The sequence below is a fragment of the Pteropus vampyrus genome, unplaced genomic scaffold (assembly GCF_000151845.1).
Source record: "Pteropus vampyrus isolate Shadow unplaced genomic scaffold, Pvam_2.0 Scaffold273, whole genome shotgun sequence".
Taxonomy (NCBI): Eukaryota; Metazoa; Chordata; class Mammalia; order Chiroptera; family Pteropodidae; genus Pteropus; species Pteropus vampyrus.
This window is the reverse complement of record NW_011889054.1, coordinates 379,395-402,853: the sequence shown is the minus strand read 5'-3', so window position 1 is coordinate 402,853 and position 23,459 is coordinate 379,395. Positions and strand designations below refer to the sequence as shown.

The 23,459-nt window shown below is 31.3% G+C and overlaps 1 protein-coding gene and 1 pseudogene across 1 annotated transcript in view; both read right to left on the bottom strand.

Annotated features, from left to right (window-relative positions):
* The window catches only part of VPS13A (vacuolar protein sorting 13 homolog A), a 190,048-nt gene that overhangs the window by 115,582 nt on the left and 51,007 nt on the right, over window positions 1–23,459 (bottom strand). Inside the window, exons 23-28 of the mRNA XM_011375502.2 lie at window positions 20,983–21,100; window positions 17,369–17,507; window positions 9,465–9,546; window positions 8,101–8,252; window positions 7,549–7,705; window positions 495–574 (exon numbers count right to left, since the gene is read on the bottom strand). Coding sequence (XP_011373804.1) covers window positions 495–574; window positions 7,549–7,705; window positions 8,101–8,252; window positions 9,465–9,546; window positions 17,369–17,507; window positions 20,983–21,100 — 728 coding nt within the window. The remainder of the gene's footprint in view (window positions 1–494; window positions 575–7,548; window positions 7,706–8,100; window positions 8,253–9,464; window positions 9,547–17,368; window positions 17,508–20,982; window positions 21,101–23,459) is intronic.
* Window positions 17,114–17,232, bottom strand: LOC111729657 (annotated as a pseudogene).

Genomic DNA, 23,459 nt, shown 5'->3' with positions numbered 1-23,459 from the left:
AAAAGCAATTATTATAATAATGTGGCACTTACATAAAAATAGGTCAATGAAAACATGGAATAAATCATAAGTATATCAAAGTATAAAAATTTAATAAATGATAAATTGATATCATAAATCCACAGAAAAAAGATGACACCAGAAGTTATTTACACCAGAAAGATCAGGCAACCTCAGACAACAATAAAAAATCAAGTGAAAGCTTCATTTCACGTCAAATATCACAATAAATAGGATCAAGATTAAAGAGTTCGTTTCTCTTTAGTATCCTGATTGGGGACAAATCTTCGGGTTATCTCAGGCTTCTTATTTTGCTATATGAAGTATTCTCTTTAATAGAGGACGACAAAACAAAAAAATCTTAAAGTTTTAGGAGTTACAGAGATCACATTAGAATCAAGATTAAACTGAAAATTACTAAACTTATAAAACTTGATTATAACATTTCAGCTGTACATTCGCCATAGCAAGCAGATATAAATGGAACTGCTTACCTTCATATATTCTAGTGTCAACAGATCTTCCATTGTGTTATCCAGTGTTGTAATCAAATAGATTGGCTTCTTGTTTTCATCTAAAGATAATTTTTAAAATTATTTTTATAGGAAAACTAATTAAAAATAAGTATAGACAATATTAATAAATATAAAATTGGAAGGAAAAAAAAGGATTTCCTATACCAGTTCTGAGCTTTGGATTCTATCTTACCCAGGTAAGATCCACCTTCCTTTATTTTAAGCTCGAAAAATGTAATATCTCCTCACGATTTCTTTCTCCTCTCTTATGCCAAATGCTAAAAACCCATACCCTTAAAAAAAAAAAAGTAGCAATCAGTTAAAGAAAAAACAGAATTATTGACAGGAATAATGGAATATATGAAGAGAATTTTGGCTCTTAGCCATTGAAATGGCTACAAAGAAAATTGTCAGACTCCCTGAAAATCTAAGTGTTGAGAAGACATCAGGTATGTGATGAGAAACTAAGATTTCCTGTAAATTAATTTAGACTAAAATAAACCCGATTACCGTATAATCAGTCTCTACTAGTTATATTATTGCTTCTGCTCAAAACCTATGAAAATAGTGGGAAACTACTATAAAAGAGTACTTTATATAAAGCTCTTAAAACTATCATTACCAAATTACTTATGGCTGCTAGACATTAAAATCTAGATACTGGAAGAAAGGAATAAACCAGTCATACTACTCTTGAGGAAAAAAATACAACATATTCCACAGAACTGTCCAAATTTAAAAGCTTATTATCACTTAAGCCAACTTACTACTTCAGGTGCTACTCATATTTCAACCCTTAAGAAGTTCCCTACTTTGTTCACACATTCATTCATTAAACAACTATTTACTGATCATATACTTTGTGTAAGAAACTGCTATTCACTTCTTCCCCCTCTAAGAAAACAAAAGCAAAAATATTACAGAAATAGGTACAGTGATAATGATTGAATATCCTGTATTCTGTGTGCAAGGGTTTTCTTGTCCTTTAATCTTGGGACAGCAAATAAAAAATAAAATAAACATAAAAATTAAGAACTGGTATAATACTTCCAGATTACTAAAGAATGCTGTCAAGTTGGTTCACCCATCTTTCCAGTTATCAGAGCAAATGGTTTCTTGGTGTAAAAAGAATAAAATGCAGTATCTGCTATGTGTGATGGTTTTCTCAGCAAGAGATAACACAATCCACCACACCCAAATTCTCAAGCGCCACAGAACAGGTATAGAGTATGAAACTAAAATGTATAAATCATATCCAATGACTGAGCTTTCAGGCCACAATACTTAATTTGCTTCCCAAAATACAAATATCACATTTAATCCAGGACTCAAAAGAAAAGTTTTCATGATACTAGTTAACTGACATCTTAGCCTAGGAATGAGTTTCCAGATAAAATAACTTCCTTAAATCCTTGAGATGTATACAAACATATTCAGTACCTTTCTCAATTCCCACAAATAGAAGTTAGGACTTAAATTTTTCACTTTTAGTTTAAAGTTCTGTAACCCTCTTATTTTCAGTATATCAATTTATTGAGGTGAAAAAAATCCTAAATGAGTTCTAAGTATTTCACAAGATAGCTTCACTTTAAAATCTGAATAATTTATAAATATTATAAAGTCAACCATTAAAAGAACACTGAATTCTAGCATGGCCAAAATATTTTTATACATATGTAAGCAGAACACATTTATGTGATCTCAAAAAAAATAAAGTTAAAAGACCTGTAATTTCTAAAAAAAAAAATTTAAACCCAACTCCACCAATAATCACTTTGAACATCCATGAATGATTAAAAAACAGATTGTCAGAGTAGACGAAAAAAACAAGATCCAACTATATTTTTTCTACAAGAAACCAATTTTATTTTTTTAATATGGTCAATTATTTTTTTAGATATAGTTGGTATACAATATTTTCCTCCTTACATTAGTTTCAGGTGTCAAGATTTCATTCTTCTTACTGCTGTGTAATATTCCACTGTTTGTATGTATGCACATACACCACATATTCCTATTTATTCATCTATTGATGGACACCTAAGTTGCTTCTGTATTGTGGCTATTGTAAATAAGGCTATTGTAAATCGATAAACATGGGGGTGCAGTTCTCTCTTCAAATTAGTGTTTTCATTTTCTTTAGATACTCAGAAATGGAATTGGTATATCATATATTATATCATATCAAATTAAAAATATCTATTTTTAATTTTTTGAGAAACCTCTATATTATTTTCCAGAGTGGTGGCATCAATTTAAATTCTAACAATACACAAGGGTTCCTTCCCTTTTCTCCACATTCTCACCTATTCTTATTTCTTGTCTTTATGGTAACAGCCATTCTAACATGTGTGAGGCAATATCTATCCCATTGTGGTTTCCCCTTTGCTAATGATTAGTGATATCGAGCATCTTTTCTTGTACCTGTTGGTCATATGTATGTCTTCTGTGGAAAAAATGTCTGGAGTATCCAGATCCTCCACTCGTTTTTTAATCTCATTGTTTGTTTTTTGCTATTGAGTTGTATGAGTCAATATATATTATTTATTTTGGTTATTAATCCTTTATCAAATATATAAATAGCAAATATTTTTGTCTCATTCAGTAGGCTGCCTTTTCATTTAGAGATGATTTGTTGCAGTGGAGAAGCTTTTTAGTTTGTTGTAGTCTCACCTAGTTATTTTCTGTTTTGTTACTTTTTCTTTAGGAGTCAGAAAATCACCACCAAGACAAATGTCAAGAAACTACGGCCTATGTTTTCTTCTGGAAGTTTTATGATTTTAGGTCTTACATTCAAGTCTTCAGTCCATTTTGAGTTAATTTTTGCATATGGTGCAAGATAGTGCTCCAATTTCATTCTTTTGCAGCTGTTGGTCCAGTTTCTCAGCACCATTTATTGAAAAAATTATACTTTCTCCATTTTATTCTTGACTCTTTTGTCATAAGGCAATTGATCATAGATGCCTGGGTTTATTTCTGAGCTATCATGTTCCATTGATCTATAACTGTTTATACACCAGTATCATAATGTTTTGATTACTATGCCTTTATAACATAGCTTTAGTCAGGAAGTGATGCCTCCAGTCTTGTTCTTCTTTTTCAAGATTGTTTTGGCTACTTTGGATCTTTTATTGTTCCATACAAATTTAAGAATTGTTCTTTCTATTCCTATGAAAAATTCCACTAGAATTTTGATAGAGACTGCACTGAATATACAGAGTGCTTAAGGCTGTATGCACATTATAACAATATTAGTTATTCCAATCCATGACACAAACTATGGAATATCTATCTATTTGTGTCTTCTTCAATTTCCTTTTATCAACATCTTATTGTTTTCGTGTACAACTCTTTCATCTCCTTGGTTAAATTCATTCCTAGGTATTTTGTTCTTTCTGATTCAACTATAAATGGGACTGTTTTCTTAATTTCTCTTTCCTGGTATTCTTTGTTAATGTACAGAAATGCAACAGATTTTTGTATACTGATTTTATATCCTGCAACTTTACTGAATTTGTTAGTTCTAAAATTTTTTTGGTGGAGACTTAGGGTTTTCTATATAATATTATGTCATCTGCAAATATTGACAGTTTTTTTTTTTAAATGGGTCAATAAGAAATCAAAAAAGAAATAAAAAATTACCTTGAAACAAATAAAAATGGAAATAGAACATAGCAAAACTTATGGGATGCAGCAAAAAGTTTTAAGAGGGCAGATCACAGTAATAAACACATACTTCAAAGAACAAGATATATCTCAAATAAGCAACCTAACTTTACATCTCATGGAACCAAAAGAAGAACAAATGAAACCCAACATTAGTAGAAATAACAAAGATCACAGCAGAAATAAATGAAGAGTAAAAGGACAATAGAAAAAAAAAACAACGATAAAACTAAGAGCTGGTTCTTTGAAAAGATAAAATTGACAAACCTCTACTAGACTCACCAAGGAAAAGATAACTTGAATAAATAAAATCAGAAATAAAAGAAAAGACATTATAACAGATACCACATAAATAGAAAGGATCATCAAACTACTGAGAATTATGTGCTACCAAAATGAACATCTAGAAGAAATGGATAAATTCCTAGAAGCATACAACCTCCAAGACTGAGTCATCAAGAAAAAGAAAATCTGAGTAAACCAATTACTAGTAAGAAGATTGAATCAGTAATCAAAAACCTCCTAACAAACAAAAGCCCAGGACCAGACGATTCCACTGGTGAATTCTACTAAGCATTAAAGATGAATTAATATTCAACACTTCTCAAACTCTTCTAAAAAACAGAAGAGGAGGAAATATTTCAAACTTATTTTAAGAGGCCAGGATTACCCTGACACTAAAACTATACAAGGACGCCACAAGAAAAGGAAATTGCAGGCAGTATAACTGATGAATACCAATGCAAAAAAACCTCAGTAAAATATTAGCAAAGTGAATTCGACAATACATTAAAAGGATCGTACAGTATGATCAGGTAGGATTCATTCCAAGGACGTAAAAATGTTTCAACATCCGCAAATCAATCAACGTGATCCACCGCATTAACAAAATGAAGAATAAAAATTATATGAACATTTCAACAGGTGCAGAAAAAGCATAACAAAATTCAATATACATTTATAGTAAAAACTCTCGACAAAGTGAGTATAAAGAAAACGTACCTCCACATAATAAATGTCATATATGACAAAGGCTACAGTTAACATCATACTCAACATTGAAAAGCTGAAAGTTTTTCCTCTAAGATTAGGAACAAAACAAGGATGCTGATTCTCACCACTTTTATTGAACACAATATTAGAAATCCTCACCAATGCAATTAGTAAAGACAAAAAAATAAAGGCATCCAAACTGGAAATGAATAGTTTATCTTGATCATTCTATCAACCATTCAAAATTATCTTTTAAGGAAAAACCAAAAATGTAAAGGAGGAGATATGAATAATACCCTCCTAAACGCCTAACACAGCAAGTGGAAATAATTTCTCAGGTATAATTTATCCTTTATGATTCTGGAACATAAAGTGTTTACAGTAGGCAAAATAACGCCACACTCTCCCCCGCCAAGCATCTCCATGATCTATCTAATCCCCCAAAACCTGAAAATGTCATTTCATATGACAAAATGGACTTCACAGAGGAAGTTAAGGATAACAGGAAATTATCCTGGATTGTCCAGATATGCCCAGACTAATCACCTTCATTTTTAAGAGTAGAAGAAAAAAGCAAAAGAATAGGTTAGTGAGATGACAATATGAAAAGGAGCTAACACCCTGTGTTTGTTCTGAGATATAAAGGACTATGTGCAAGAACGCAGAGATTCCTCTAGGAGCTAAGAACAACCCTCACCTAATATTCAGCAGGGAAACAAAACCACATGGAATTGAATTCTTGAGTGAACAAGGAAATGAAACTTCCCTTCAGGCTCCAAAAAGGGACTCCTTGAAGACAGTAAATTTATATTGTTTTAAGACACTGTTTGTGGTAAATTGTTGCAGTATCAATAGGAAACAAATTCAGTGTTGTAGTATCCAGTTAAGTAGATTTAAAATTAAACCATGACTGAGCATATTTATGGAGTGATGTCAGAAACATGGCGGCATGAGGGATCTCTCCCCTGATCTCTTCTCCTGAAATTACAAGCTGAACATCTCCAATCCAACAAATAACACCCAACCTACACACAAGCACGTCTGAGAGATCTGTGCATCAGAGCATCTGAAGGTGGGCGAATTGTGCGAGAAAGGGAGGTAAAAACAGAGAGAGGTACAAAGACAAGCACTGTGGGAATGAAGTTCCCTGCAGAACAAAGGAGAGGGGAGAATTACACAGTAGTTTGTTAACTCTTTGAAGTCCCTAACAGTCTTGCCTGAGTGATCAGCATATTCCACGATGCGGAGCCCAGTGATCAGGTCAGACAGCAGGGCAGAGACCAAATGCAGAGGGATGTCAGCTGTGTCTTAGCAACCCCCATTGCCAGGCAGAAAGCTGAATCACAGCACCTGGCCACCTCTCCCCATCATTCCAGAGCGTGCCCTCCCTTCCTCTCCCCACCCTCCCAGAGTTATCACTGAGCCCGAGGAGAATTTCAGTAACCAGAGCTGAAACACACAATGTAGCCAGTCCCAGTGACAGGGATGGAGATATAGAAGAAAGGCAGATGAAGCTTGAGGGCCAGCATTACCAGAAAGAAAAGAGCCACACACACGACTGGGCTCTCCCAATCCATTCCAGACCCACCCAGTCAGGCTGATTTGAAAGGAAGCAGTAGAGAATTACGTCTGACTGTTGGGGCAGTACCAGAACTTCAGGGCCTTTTCAGAAGCTTAAACTCCCACTGCCCTTCACAGACAGCTGAAGTGTCTTTTGATAGATGAATGGATAAAAATGTGGTATATACATACAATAGAATATTACTCAGCCATAAGAAAAGATATAATACTTCCATTCATGACACATGGATCTTGAGATTATCATGCTAAGAGAAATAAGTCAGAAAAAGTTGAGAACATTTTCACTCATATATGGGATATAAAACTAAAAGCAAAAAACAAACAACATACAAGATTCATGGACACTGACAGTAGATTAGTGGTTACCAGAGAGAAGGTGAGAAGAGGGGCGGTAGATAGGGATAAAGGGGGTCAAATATTTGGTGACAGAAGGAAATTTAATTTTGAGTGGTGAACACACAATGCAATATACATAAGATATATTATTGAATTATAACTTGAAATCTATTTGATTTTATTTACCAATACTGCCCCAATAATTTTAATGAATATAATAATTAAAAATAAAATTAAACCATGACTTTTATTTTCCTTAATGAAAAAAAAAATTATCTTCATTTTCTATCTGGTCTACCTAGATTCTCAAGTTTAAAAGTTAAAGACTAACTCATAATATGATATTTCTCTATGAATGTTTTATCAAATGTACTTATTTAAAGCCTAGCGAATTAAAAACTCTACAGTAGGCAGTCAAACAATAAAATTATTTATTTTAAAAAACAGAAATTCTTACCCAAGTATTCTGGGTATTTTAAGCAGAATTCTTTCAAAAAGGCATTGGCTTTCAAATCAAATGTTCTAAGTTCAATTTCTGTGCCCAATCCTAAAACCTCAATTTCTACCACAGGTAATTCACAATCTCCAACAAGGTGATAAAACTGAATCAATACCTGGAGAAGAAAGAAAAAATAAACTATCATTATCTAAATAAAAATTGCTCATGTGGATGATGGTTATAGGACATATGAGGCATATATATGATATAAATGATATGTATTTAAAACCTAGGGAAGGTTTTATAAGCATGCAATCATTAAATACACACATTGCACAAATAATTATTTTTAATAACTATGTATTAAATATCATAATATATCAACTAAAGCCCTGATTCTTCATTAAAGAAATTAATCTTCAAAGAAGAGGGAGAACCACACAGTAACATCTAGATTCAGCCTAAACAGGATGAAAGCAACAGTGCTTCTAAGTAATAAGACTATGTAAATAAGCTGTGAACAGAAATAACAATTTAAATAAACCATATCAATTTTACCATGGTACATACCTCTGGCACTTCAAACCTTATTTTATACTGAATCATATTTTTTGTACACTCCAGCTTCTGGGACTTTTTTTGTTGATAACATTTAACTTTAGTTAACTGATCAGGTTCTTCCAAGGGACTACATGGTGCATCAAAAAATTCCTCGTCTGAATCTAAATACCACAGAACACTAAGTCAATAATCAAAATGATTTACTTTTAAGATTTTAATAATTTTTTTCTGAAATAAATATGAACACTAAAATACTAAGAAGGGTCTATTTCAAAAATTGTGAAGATGAGAAAACAAATTTTTAAAAATATAGATTATGTCTGAACAAACAACATTCTTGATGACAAGTTATTAAAAATTACAAAATACAATCATTAGCTTAATGAATGTTACTTTTTTAAAATCAGTAGTCTATCTGAAAACTGTGGAAGAAAATTGGATAGCAAAAGACAATGCCAATGATTACCACATCAGTAACACTCAGAGGAACAAACTAATATGCTCATTCTACATGGACAGTGAAACAGGACAGTTAGTTACAATCTCTGCAACATTAAAAGCAGAAGGCAGGTCCTGAAGTTTGAATGAAGAAACTGAGATGAAGCACTACTTCATATATATATATGTATATAAGCATATATAACATATTTCTAGAATTCGCTATTACAAAAAACTCCAAAACTAGTAAAACTATTAAAAGTAGGTTTAAAGGAAACTAAAACCAGCTGAAATATATCCCTAATAACCTAAGACTGAATTTAGGGTACATGACCTCATAAACAACATCTTCTCCTTCATCTCCCCTCCCTGGTCACCACACATCAAGGAAAACTTTCTCTAGAAAACTGATCAACCTGGCAATGTCTATTATTTAACATTTGGCAATTTTGCAAGTCTTACAACCTGACAAAATACAGTTTATTTTTCTTTCCAAAGTGGCCAAGAAAAAGCTGCTATTTGATGTCAAAATATTTACCAGTGTTCATGTATAAATGTATTAAAGCCTGATTTTATTCCTTTAATAAAAAGGAAAATATAAAAAGTAAAGAATGGTAACAAAATTCTCCAAGTAACTAAGTAACACATTATGAACTGGATGTCTACAAAGTTTCCTGGGGTCTCTTAGCTCACAGCAAGATTAAGATCATTAAATTACTTGTGGTCCTTGTGAACATGGACCAAAATCCTACTGCAAAAGCAACTCTAACACCCAAATTACATTGTTTCAAAGGAATTTTAGTAAAATTTCTGAAAGATATACAAATATCTGCTATTGCTTGAAATTTTTTATGTGGTCTCAAAATAAATTTAAAAAAATGATTTCCATAAGATATTTATAATAAGGAAAATTTCCTAAAGTCATTTCATTTTACCATCTTCGACACATGGAATTTCCAAGAGAGGAAGCATTTTCTGTGGAATCTGTGATGCTCCCAAAGAAGTGGACTTATGAACCTGGAAGAAAAGTAATTGACTGTTAATTACCACGAAGACTTTTATTCAAAGTCCTAAAACAATTTTGACCCCCTCCAAAAAAAAAAACAAAATCGAAAAACACCACAACCCACACATGGCTCTAATTTGAATTAACTGAAAAACAAAAATCCAGTCTGAATTAGAAAAGTAAATTATAAAATGTATACTTAAAGAAGTGACTTAACAATTTCAAGGCTAAATATAAATTGTTGAACTATTTAAATTATTTCTTTAACAGGCCTTGAGTAGAAAGATCTTAGATATTTCTAAACTCAATCTTATAGAATAAGGAAGCCAACTCCAGAACATCTATGAGAAACAACCAAAAGTCTCAATATTTAAAGCCTCTAGATTTGAAGAGCTTGTAGTTTTATTTTTGATTTTTAAAAAGATGTTTCAGTAAAAATAAAGCACATAAAAACATATTACACAGTCTAAAAACATAATAAAAGACACCTCTGAATCTTCCACCCAGGCCAAGAAACAAAACATACCTTTACCTAGAAGAACTTCATGTGCTTTGATTGCATTCCCTACCACTGATCATGATTTTCCTTTTATTTACTTTGTTTTTAACCTCCTATAAATGATTCTCTAAATAATACATTTTACCTCTGCATCTTTCTACACTGTACAAAAGGGAAATATCTCATATATTTTTTGGTGACATTATTCCACAAAACAATCTTTATGTTTTATCTGCATTTCATTCTTGCTGCTATATTGAATTCTATTGATGAATAAACCACTATTTTTTTGTCCACTATACTGTTGATAAAAATCTGTATTGTTTACAGAGTTTTGCTTTTACTCACAGTGGCATTATAAGTGCCCTTAAAACTTCTTCCTGGTGCTGATATGCAAAACTTTCCATGGTGTATATATCAAAGAGCAGAACTACATATGTTCACCTTACTATACTATCAAATTGTTTTCACAAGTGATTGCAACACATTACACTACGTCAGTATATTAGAGTTTGTATGGCTCCACTACCTCACTAATGCTTAATGTTTCCAAATATTTAAAATTTTGCCATTGCCGCTGGCAATTTCACCCTAGTTTTAATAATAATTTCACAAATGCGTAATAGTTACATGTCATCTTATAGGTTTGTGTTGTTTGTGATTGTCCCTCCTGGAATCCTGTTTATTTTGGGAAAAGATTTTTATTAAAATATAACCTACTACACAGGAGTACCTAAGAATAAAGTTCAATAAATTTTCAAAAATTAAACACATTCATGCACCCAAATCCAGATCCAAGAACAGAACATTACCGGCAACTAAGAAGCCTCCGCCATGCTCTTCACAATCATCAGGCATACCACAAAAAGGTAATGACTATGTTGCCCTAATTTTAATTTTTATGTACTAAAATTTTTTTTACATCTAAATTCATAAAAGATTAGTTTTGTTTTGCATTTTCCTGATGAGTAATAAAATCAAACACTTATTCACATGTTTGTCAATTCATTTCCTATTTGGCTGCTAGCTTCCTTATATATTTTGAATAAGTCTTTTGTAAGTTATATATGTTGCAAGTATTTTTCCTAAAATATACCTCTTGTTTTTCTCATTTTTAAGTGTCTTTTGAAAGTAAGAAAATTTTACTTTTCATTAAGTGTAATTTATTTTTCTTCTTCTATGTTTGTGCTTTTTAAATCCCAAGATATCTTTACTTACTACAAGAACTCAAAGATTTTCTCTTATGTTTTATGCCAAAGAGATTTTACACCCTTGGACATTTCATTTAGGTCTATGTTCCATTTCAAGTTAAATTCCATGTATGGTATAAGGTAAGGTTCGATGCTCATTTTTTTCCATATAATTTTTTCCACATAATAATCTAGTTATTTCAGAACTTACTGTAAACACTATCCTTCCCCTACTTAGTTGGATTGGCACTTTTGTAAGAAATCAAGTATATATTAACTGCATATTATACTGTGGATTTATTTCTGGATTCTATTCTACTTTATTGACCTATATGTCTATTCTTATACCATTACAGGACTTTCTTGAAAAAAACAGCTATAAAATAAAACTTCAAATCAAGTATTAGAAATCTTCAAACATTACTCTTATCCAAAATTGTTTTGGCTACGACATGCCCCTCATATTTCCATATGTACTTTATAATAAGCTTGTTAATTCCCAGGAGAAAAATCTTTGGTATTCTGATTGAGATCGTGAGAAATCTATAAAGTTTGGAGAGATTTGCTGTCTTAATAAAGTCAGTCTTCCAACTATGAATATCATTCTATTTAGGTCTCTTTTAACTTTTCCCAGAAATGTCTTGTAGTTTTAGGTACATAGGACTTGCATTTCTTTTGCTAAATTTTTAACTTCTTTAATGTTATTATTAATGGAATTTTTTCTTAATACAGTTTTTAAAAACAACTAATTATTTACATTGATAATGTATCTTGCAATGTTGCTAAACTTGCTTACTATTACTAGTGATATTTTTCTTCATTCCTTAGAACCTTCTGCATAAACAATCATGTAATCTGCAATGAAGATAGTTTTATGTTTTCATTTCCATTCTGTCTTTATTTTTCTTGACTTCTGCAGAGGCTAGAACCTTCAGTATAAATTTGAATAAAGTGGTGACAAAAGGCATTCTTACACTATTCTTGATCTTAGATAGAAAGCATTTAGTCTTTTTCAAATTAAGAATGATGTGAACTATAGGTTTTTCCTAGGTGTTCTTTTATCAGGTTGAAGTGGCTCCTTTTTATTTTCAGGGCATAAAGAGTTTTTTGTCATGATTGGTTGTTGGATTTTTTCAATGGATTTTTCCTCTTCTATATACTTTTTATCCGTGAATGTGGTTAATAACACTGACTGGTGAATCACTTTTGCTGTCTTAAATGGATTTGGTTATAACATATTATATTTTTTAAATATTATACTATTTGGTAATAATTGTTAAGGATTTGTCATCTATGTTCATGAGCATATTAGTCTGTAGTTTTCTTTTCTCATAATTCCTCTGTCTGGTTACAATAAGATAATGCATGCGAAGAAACAAGCAAGTATGGCCCATGCACAAAGAAAATAGCAGCAACAGTAAAGAGAAAGCACTTAAGGTATGGATTTAACTGCAAAAAACTTTAAATTGTCTTAAATATGTTAAGAGTGGTAGAAAGACGCATGGAGAAAGAATTAAAGGAAAACAGAATAATGAGGTCATGACAAGTAGAAAATATCAATAAGGAAATAGAAATTACAAAGAGAAATAATATAGAAATTCTAGAACTGAAAAGTACAATAAGTAAAAGAAAACTCTCAATAAGAGATTTCAGCTAACAGAAGAATCAGTAAACACCAAGATAGGCCAATCAAAACTGTCAAGACAAAAGAATAAAGAAAAGTAACTACAACCTAAGGGACCTCTGGGACACCATCAAGTGAGTCAATATATGCATTATGAGAATACCAGCAGGAGAACAGAGAGAAAATGGGGCAGAAAAATATCTTAAAAAATAGCCAAAAATGGCCATAAATTTAATTAAAAATGTGAATCTAAGAAACCGACAAGTTTGCTGAAATCAAAGTAACATACACTCAAACAGATCCACAACGAAATATATTATAAACAGTTAAAAGATAGTCAAAAAGAGAAACTTGAAAACAATGAGAGAAGCAAGTCACCACATACTAGAAATTCCTGATAAATTAACAGCCAGTTTCAATAGGAAACAAGGAAAAAATGAAATTATATTTAAACTGCTGAAAGAAAAAAAATGAACCAAGAATTCTATACATGGCAAAACTGTTCTTTAAAAAAATGAGAAATTAAGACACTACCAAACAACATCTGAAAAGGGGGTGTTATCACTAGACTTGCCCAACAAGAAATGCCAGAGAATCTTTTAGGTTGATGTAAAAAACACTGGTTAGTAACTCAAAGCCATACAAAGAAATAGAGATCTCCAGTAAAGATGAACACACAGGCAAATATGTAAGGAAGTAAATATCGTATTCATAGTTCACATGTAGACATTTTATTTTCTACACACTTAAAAGAAAAATATGTAAATATATAAAAAACGATAACTGTTATTGAGAACCCAATATATAAAGATGCAATTTGTGACACCATCTTAATAATAAAAGGACAGAACTGTACTGGAGAAGAGTTTTTGTATGCTATTGAGGTTAAGTTGGTATCAATTCAAAACACAATATTATAAATGAATAATGTTAAATACAATTGATATACTAACCATAAAGAAAATATCTAAAAGTAAAAGTATACACAAAGAAAATTAGAAGGAAACCAAAGTAGTTCACTCCAAAATATTGACTAATCACAAAAAAAAAGGCAGTAATAGAGAAATTGAGAGACAAAGAGTATAAGATATAAAGAATACGAAAAGCAAAAGGAAGATGGAAGTCCTTCCTTATCAATTATTATTTTAAATGTCAATGGATTGAACCATCCAATCAAAAGGCATAAAGCTGGCTGAATGGGTAAAAAATATATATATGATCCAACTACATGCTATCTATAATAGATTCACTTTAGATCTAAATACACAAATAAACAAAAACATGAAAGGATGAAAAAAGATATTTAATGGAAATAGCAATCAAAACACAAGTGGTTATATTGATTTTAAACAAAAGATTTTACAAGAAAAATTGTAACAAAAGACAAAAAAGTTATCATATATGATACAACAGATAATTCATTAGGAAGATATAACAATTATAAACATATATACCAAATAATAGAGTCCCACACTATCTGAAGAAAACAATGACAAAACAAAAGAAAGTTCTACAAATAGTTCAACTTTAATATCTCACTTTCAATAAAGAACAGAGCATCTAGACATAAGATCAATAAGGAAAAAAAGGACCTGAACAACACTGTATACTAAAAAGACAGAACAGACATATATAGAACCCTTCACCCAACAACAGGAGAATATACATTCTTTCCAACTACATGTAAAGCATTCTCCAGAAGAGACCATATGTTAGGCTACAAAACAAGTGTCAAAAATTTTTAAATGAGTTAAACCATATAAAGTATCTTCTCTGACCATGATACAATCAAGCTAAAAGCCAATGACAGAAGGAAAACTGTAAAAATTATAAATAAAAATTGAACAGAACATTTTTTTAAAAATGGGTCAAAGAAAAAAGTCACAAGAGAAACTACAAATATTTTGAGATGAAGAAAAATAAAAACACATCATAAGAAAACTTATGGGATACCTTGAAAGCAGTGCTCAAAGGGAAATACATTGCTATAAGAAAGCATACATTAAAATAGAAGATTTTAAATCAATAATCTCACTTTATACTTCAGGGAGCTAGAAAATAAAGATCAAACTAAACCAAAAGCTAGCAAAGATAAAGAAATATAAGGATTATAGCAACAATAAATGAAATATCGAACAGAAAAACAATGGAGAGAATTAACAAAACCAATAGCTGGTTCTTTGAAGAGATCGACAAAATGGACAAAACTTCAGCTAGACAAAAAGAAAAAGTATGAATAACTAAATCAAAATCAAATTACTACCAACATTACAGAAATAAAAATAAGTATAAAAAGTACTATGAACAATTGAAGGCCAACAAATTGGATAACCTAGATGAAATGGACAAACTCCTAGAAAGACACGATTACTCAAGCTGACTCAGGAAGAAACAAAATCTGAATAGGCTCTTAACAAGAGTGTGAATCAGAAATCAAAATTCTCCCAAGAAAGAAAAGTCAGAAGGCTTCACTAGTGAATTTTATCCACCTTTGAAAAAGAATTAAAACTTTCCTTCTCAAACTCTTCAAAAAATATAAGAGGCAAGAACACTTCTAACTCAATCACTTAGGCCTGATAACAAAGTCAGACAAATACACGACAAATAAAGAAAACTATAGACTAATATGCCTTATGAACAGAGATGTAAAAATCCTCAACAAAATACTATCAATCAAACCCAACAGGTTATTAAGAGGGTTCAACATAAAAAATAAATCATTGCAAAACACAAGATTAATAAAATAAAAAAGTATAGATGATTGTCAATTGAGGCAGAAAAAGAATTTGACAAAGATCAACACCATTTCATGATAAAAAATGCACAAAAATGGAGATGTAGAGAACTTCCTCAACATGATAGGCATTTATGAAAAACTCAAAGCTAACATCATACTCAATGATTAAAGACTGAAAGCTTTCCCCCTAATACCAGAAAAAAGACAAGGATGCTCTCTTTCACTAATGCTATTTAATAATAATGTACTGAATTCTCATAAGAGAAATTACTTAAGGAAAATTAATAAAAGCATTCAAGTTGAAAAAGAAGTTAAACCATATTTATTCTCAGATGACATGATCCTATACAGAGAAAATTCAGCACAATTCACAAAAGCAACTACAAATGCCAATAATTAAAGTCAGCAAAGCTGCAGGATATCAGGATCAACACGCAAATCTGTTGTGTTTTGATGGACCCACAATGAACAATCCAAAAAGGAAATTAAGGAAATAATTCCATTTACATTAGTATCCAAAAGAATAAACTATCTAGCAAAACTATTAAGCCAGGAGGTAAAAAAGCTTTACAATGAAAACTATAACATATTTCTGAAAGAAATCAAAGAAGATCTGAGTAAATGGAAAGACATCTTGGGTTCGTAGATTGGAAGATTTAATCTTTTTAACATGGGAACATTACACAAGTGGTCTGCAGATTCCATCAAAATGTCAACTGCATTTTTTGCAGAAATGGAAAAAGCCAATCCAAAAATTCATCGGCAATTGCAAAGAGCGTGAATAACTAAAACAATCATGATAAAAAACAAAATTAAAGGACTCACATTTACCAAATCATAACTACTACACAAAGCTACAATAATGAAAATAGTATGGTATTGGTATAAGAACAGACATTTATTGACAAATAGACATGTCTAGAAATCAATCTATATAACTATGGTGAACTGATTTTTGACAATGGTGCCAAGTCCACTCAGTGAGAAGAACAGTCTCTTTAAAAAATGGGAAGGAAACAATGAGATTTCGACATGAAAAGAATGACATTTGATACATACCTTACCTCACACTGTATATAAAAATTTACTCAAAATGGACAAAGCAAATGTAAGAGCTTTAAAAAGCATGAAATCATTAAAGAAAGGAGGGATAAAGTTGCATGATCTTGATTTGGATATGAAATTCTTAGATGTGACAGCAAACAATAAACATGCATAAGCAACAAAAGAAAAATATAAATTGGACTTCAAATTTTAAAACTTATGTACATGAAAGGATATTATCAAGAAAGGGAAATAAAAACGCAGAGATTGGAAAAATGTTAACAAATCATATATCTGGTAAGAGTGGCTATCCAAAATACATGAAAAAACTTAAAACAACAAAAACAAACAATTCAATTAAACATAGATGAATTCATTCTTTTCTTTTTTTTTTTAAGGCAAGGCAACTCTTGGTTGACCTCACAGATTGCAAGGACCTTGTCAGCTTACAATCCTTCATTTTTTTTTTACTTTTTATTTTTTATGCCTACAGCACCTGGTCTTCCTATGTGGTCTCCCATTCAAGTTCTAACCAGGCCCGATCCTGCTTAGCTTCCAAGATCAGATAGGATCAGGCTTGTTCAGGGTAGCATGACCGCAGACTATTTTCTTTTAAAATGAAATTTTTAAAGGTCTATTTAAAATTGGTTGTTTACCCAAAATTTCTGTGGTTGTTACAAATACTCTTGGTGAAAAAAATTTTTAATTTGTACTTTTATTAATTTTGTAATAACATTACCTGAAATTGTTTGACAGGGGCAGGTGCTTCAGTTGCAGGTGTGGGCTTTGGAATGCTTTCAATCAGTTCCAAAATCCCTTGCAGTTTTTTATCTGAGATTCGTAAAGAAAGCAGTGGCAACTTTCCAAAAATCTTGAATCTGTTTCAAAAGAGAGGAATCATTATAAAATAACTTTCATTCTGATTTAAGCGCATTAAGTAAAATGACAACTGTTCTTCTTAAATTATCCAAAAATAATCAAATGTGATTTGAGCACAAGAAATGGCCCTCAGTCCACGGACAAATTATTTCACAATTTCTACTTAAATTTACATTTTACTTTATTGACCAGTCTCATTAGATGAACTAACTTCATTATTTTTCAGAGGCTTATTTTCTAATGTTATTATGTTTATTATCTCTCTACTATTTACCAAGGACAGCTGACAATTACTATTTACCAAGTGTTTATTACATGAATAAGAATTAAGAAAAGCACTTGATATGTATTTTCATAAATAGTTCTCACAACCTATGAGGTAGATGAGCTATTTCCATTCTGTTTCTTATAAATTCCTATATGTACATGGTTCCTATCAGGAAACTAAGCCTTAGAAAGTTCAAATAATTTGTCCAAGATATTATACATCTAAAATCATGTTTAAAAATCAAATCTGACTAAAAAGGAAAAATCACATGATCACATAAATAGATGCATATGACAAAAACCCAATACACATTCATGATAAAAAAAAAAATCTGAGAGGTCGCCTTAAAAAAAAAATCTCACAACAAAGAAAAACTTATGATCAGATAGTTTCACTGGTGAATTTTAGCAAACAATACACACACAAACACACACACACACCCTTTCTCAAACTCTTCCAAAAAACTGAAGATAAAGAAATACTTCCTAACTTATTCTAAAGTCAGCATCATTCTAATACCAAAACCAGACAAAAACACTACAAGAAAACTACAGACCAATGTTTCTTATGAACATTGATGCAAAAATCCTTAACAAAGTACCAGCAAACAAAATTCAACATCACATTAAAAGGATTATACGCGAAGACCCAGTCAGATTTATTCCCGGAAAGCCAGGATGGCTCAACATATGAAAATAGACAAATATAAACAACACATTAATATAATGAACAAAAATAAAACACATGATCATCTGACTTTAATAAAAAGCATTTGAAAAGTTCAACATGCTTCCATGATGAAAACACTCAACAAACTAACAGTAGAAGGAAACCACCTCAACATAATAAAAGTCATATATGGAAACACCACAGCTAATAATCAATGGTAAAAGACTGAAAACTTTTCCTATATCCTCAGGATAAAAGATGCCTACTTGAATCACTTCTAGTCAACGGAGTATTGAAAATTTTAGCCAGAGTAATTAGACAAGAAAAAGAAATAAAAGGCATCCAAATCAGAATGGAAAAAGTAAAACAAACTCCATTTAAATTTGGATTACGACTGTTCAAAAATGAACTGATCTTACATGTAGAAAACCCTAATAATCCACAGAAAACTGTTAGAACTAATAAATAAATTTAGCAAAGTTGCAGGATACAAAATAACCCTGAAAAATCAATTGAGTTTTTTACACTAATAATGAACAATCCAAAATGGAAATTAAAACACAATTCTATTTACAATAGCATCAAAAAGAATAAACATAAAGAAGGAAGTAAAAGACATACACTAAAAACTACAAAATGTTGCTGCAAGAAACTAAAAGACAAACAAAAAGATATATCATGTTCATGGATTGGAAGACTTGATATTAAGATGTCATTACTCAAAGCACAGATTTAATGCAATCCATATCAAAATCTCAATGACTTATTTTATGAAAAATGAAAAAACCCACTCTAAAATTCATATGGAATCTCAAGGACCCCAAAGAGCCAAAATAATATAAAATGAGAACAAAGTTGGGTGACTTACACTTCCAGATTTCAAAACTCAGTAGAAAGGTACAATAATAAAAATAGTGTTGTAGTGTCATAAAAACAAATAGAGACCAAGGGAATAGAACAGAAAGCCCAGAAATAAACCTTTACATATATGGTCAAATGATTTTCAACAAGGGTACCAAGATGGTTCAATGAGGGAAAGGACACTTTTCAACAAACGGTGCTGGGAAAACTAGATATCTACGTGCAAAAGAATGAAGCTGGATCTTTACCTTATATCATATTCAAAAATTAACTCAAAATGGATGGAAGCCCTAAACATAAGAGCAAAAAATACAAAACTTTTTGAAAAAAATATACAGAGAAAGTTCCAGGACATTGTATCTGGTAATCATTACTTGGATTCGACATAAAACATACAGACAACAAAGATAAATTAGACTTCGTTAAATTTAAAACTTTTGTGCATCAAAAGACGCTGTCAAGAGAGTGATAAGACAATCTACAAAATGAAAGAAAATATTTTCAAATCACATATCTGATTAAAAGTGAATATCTAGAATATACTTTAAAAACTCCCACAGGTCAAGAACAACAACAAAAACAGTTAAAAGATGGGCAAAAGACTTGAACAGACATTTCTCCAAAGAAATATATAAATGACCAATAAGTATATCACTAATTAGAGAAATGCAATTCAAAACTTCAATTAGATACTACTTCACACCTTTTAGGATGGCTGTTATTAAAAAAAAGAAGAAGATGAAGAAAATAACACACGTTGGTAAAGAAATGGAAGAAACTGGAACCCTTGTGCATTGCTGGTAGGAATATAACATGATGAAGCTGCTACGGAAAACAGCAGGGCAGTCCCTCACAAAATTAGAAACAGAATTATCACATAATCTAGCAATTCCACTTCTGGGTATATACCAAAAAAAATTTAAAGCAGGGACTTGAACAGATTTTTGTATCCAATGTTTACAGCAGCATTATCACAACGGCCAAACATTATTACGAGAACGCAAATGTCCATCAACAGCTGAACAAATCAACAAAATGTGATATATACATAGAATAGAATATTTTTCGGTTTCAAAAACAAATGAAATTCTGACATATGCTACAATATAAATCAACCTTGAACATAATGCTATGTTATGATTCCACTTATATGAGGTACAGCTGACCCATGAACAACACAGAGGATTAGACACCCCGTCCTCCCTGTTGAAAATCTGCATATAATTTAACTTGGCACTCCATATCCATGAATTCCCAACCATAGATCAAAAATGTTTTTGATCCATGGTTGGTTGAATCCACAGAAGGAAAACCCAGGGATACAGATGACCAATTGTTTATTTATTGAAGAAGTTCTGCATATTTGTGGACCCAAATAGTTCAAACCCAGGTTGTTCAAGAGTCAACTGTACCTACAGGAGAAAAATTCACAGAGACATAAGATAGAATGGTGACTGTCATACACTGGGAGGAGGGAGACATTAATGATTAATGGGTTCAGAGTTTCGGTTTGGGAAGAAGAAAAAGTTCTGGAGATGAATAGTGGTGACGGACACACAACAATGTGAATGTACTGTTATGTATATTTTATCACACACAAAGAATAAAATATTTTTTTTCCTTAGCTACAGAATTACTGAGAAAATCTATAATCACATGAAACAGACAATACATACTTAGGCATCCTTACATCCATGAAAACCATGGCCTTAGAGAGTTCCACACTGAAGTGCAGAGGGACCAAAATATGCTGTGTAGATACATTGAGTTTTCGTGCTTCTTTCCAATTATCACCTAATTATAGAAAAAAAGTACATGTTTAACACATGTATAATTTGAAAAACACACTAAACCTAAAATTACTATTAACACTTCATAACCACACACTGCATGACAGAGTAATCTTTGCACATTTAGATAATGTTAATAATACCATATTCCCAGATACACAAAATTGGCAGGCAAAGTCATCATTGTCCTGCTGCTGCTTGACAAGACTTTTGTTCTAACAGAAAAAAAGCTTATTAAAAAAAAACGACATATTTTTAATCAAATCTACTGTGCACTCATTGATAACTACACTAACCAGATACGTTACCTAAAAATCAACATGATTCTAAGGCAATAATGGATAAGGGTAGGGAAGAGTGCAGTTCTTCAGTATTAACTAATAAAAGCTACCATTTATTCATGATTTGCAACTGGCGTTGTTCTGGGCAATGTCTAAATTTCCATTTAATTTTCACAACGATGTATAATCATTCCGTTTTTAGAAAACAGACTCAAAGGAATTTATAACTTGCTTATGGTCAAAAGGCTAGTGAGTGATAAAGCTGAAATTTATATCCAGGTCTGCTAACATGTGACTCTGTGCCAATATTCACTGCAGTGTCATAAGTCTAGATGTTCAATAAGGAAATGGCTAAATAACTGACAGCACAGCTTTTGAACATTAGTCAATATAAATCATAAGTTTAATTGCCCAAAATATTACTGGTAAATGAAAGGAAAATCAGGATATAAAACTACATAAACCATGTAAAAAATGCATTCACAAATATTCCTAACTCATAAATACCACAGAAGCACATCTCATATACTCATAGGCTCATACACAGAAAAAAAAACAGCAAAAAAGATATGCACTGAAATACATTATATACATTACCTCATTTGAACCTAATAATTCCATGAGTCAGATAAAATAGTCAAAGAAAACCAAGCCAGTGAAAAATTAGACTCTCAAAGATAGGTAATAAAATAGACTTTATTATAATTTTAAATTCAATGATATTGAGATAAATGGAATATTTCTTTCATTTCTCAATTTACAGGTTAAAAAAATAAGATATTTAGAAGCCTGTGTTTTAGTATTTACCAAGAGAATCTATGACAATTACATAAAGTAACCCAATGTTTAAAAAACCTTGCTCAAAAAAGATTTAATTAAGAAGTTAATGCTTATCAAAAACATTCCAAGGAATTCCAATAATTTTCAGACAATAATTGTATATATAAAATTTTTTCACAAAGTATATCAGTATATTAAATATTAAATAGTTAATAGATTTCAAAAAACTAGTGACCGAAATGTATCAAACATACCAAAATACAGTAATTTATTCCCTGAAAAAAATCATTAATTTTCTATAAACGATTTACATTTGCCACCCAGTATACTTCTGGGCTCCTTCTACATCAAGTGGAATATAACAAAAACAGAAATTAATTAGTATCCTAAAGCAAACATAGTTAAAGAAATAAAATCAAAATGATCCAGCCCTATATAAACTAACATTTTTAATAACCATTATATTGGATTCTCAATTGCTTCTCATTAATTAGCTTAGATAATTAAAATTGGACCACATACATACATATAGAGCTCTAAAACAGCCACCAAACCACCTTTGTTGAATTAACTGAATGTCCACTAACACTCTAGGGATTCAGAAGCTTTATGACACAGTGAGAAGAATGCTCAACTAGTCAGGGCTCTCTCACTATCCTTTAGTGGCTTCTGACAAATGAATTTCTGGCTCTGTTGACTTCATCTAAAAAACTATATCTGACACAAAGACTCTTACACCAAAGTGAATGGGGTAAAAAGTATACCTAAAGATGGTGATCTTCCTTAGTCTCTGAGTGGCTATTTACATCGGGGCTGTCAGAGTCCCTAGGTTGCCTCAGCCCATGAACAGGCTTCTCTGGTTATCCTGTTGTGTAATATAAGTATATTAAAAATGTAAAATTTAATAAGTATATTAAAAATTTGGAAAGGTTAGAAAACATTGATTTATGTCAGGATTTCTCACTCTGGGCACTTGATATTTATACCAGATAAGTCTTTGTCATGGGATAATGTTCCTCTACATTGCATGATGTTTAGTAGCATCCCTGACTTCCACCCACTAGATAGATACTAGCAGTGCACCTACTGTCCTGCTGTGACAACCAAAACTTTCTCCAAACACTGACAATGGCTTTCGCAAAGTAAAATCACTCTTAGTTGAGATACTGCTCCTATCTCCTATATACATCTTATTTAAAAACATAAAAGTTCTAACATATTTAGGATGAAAGTCTTTAGAGAAACTGTCTAAAAACCAAATTAATCACTTCAGCAAAATGAACGATAAATAATGCACTGTAT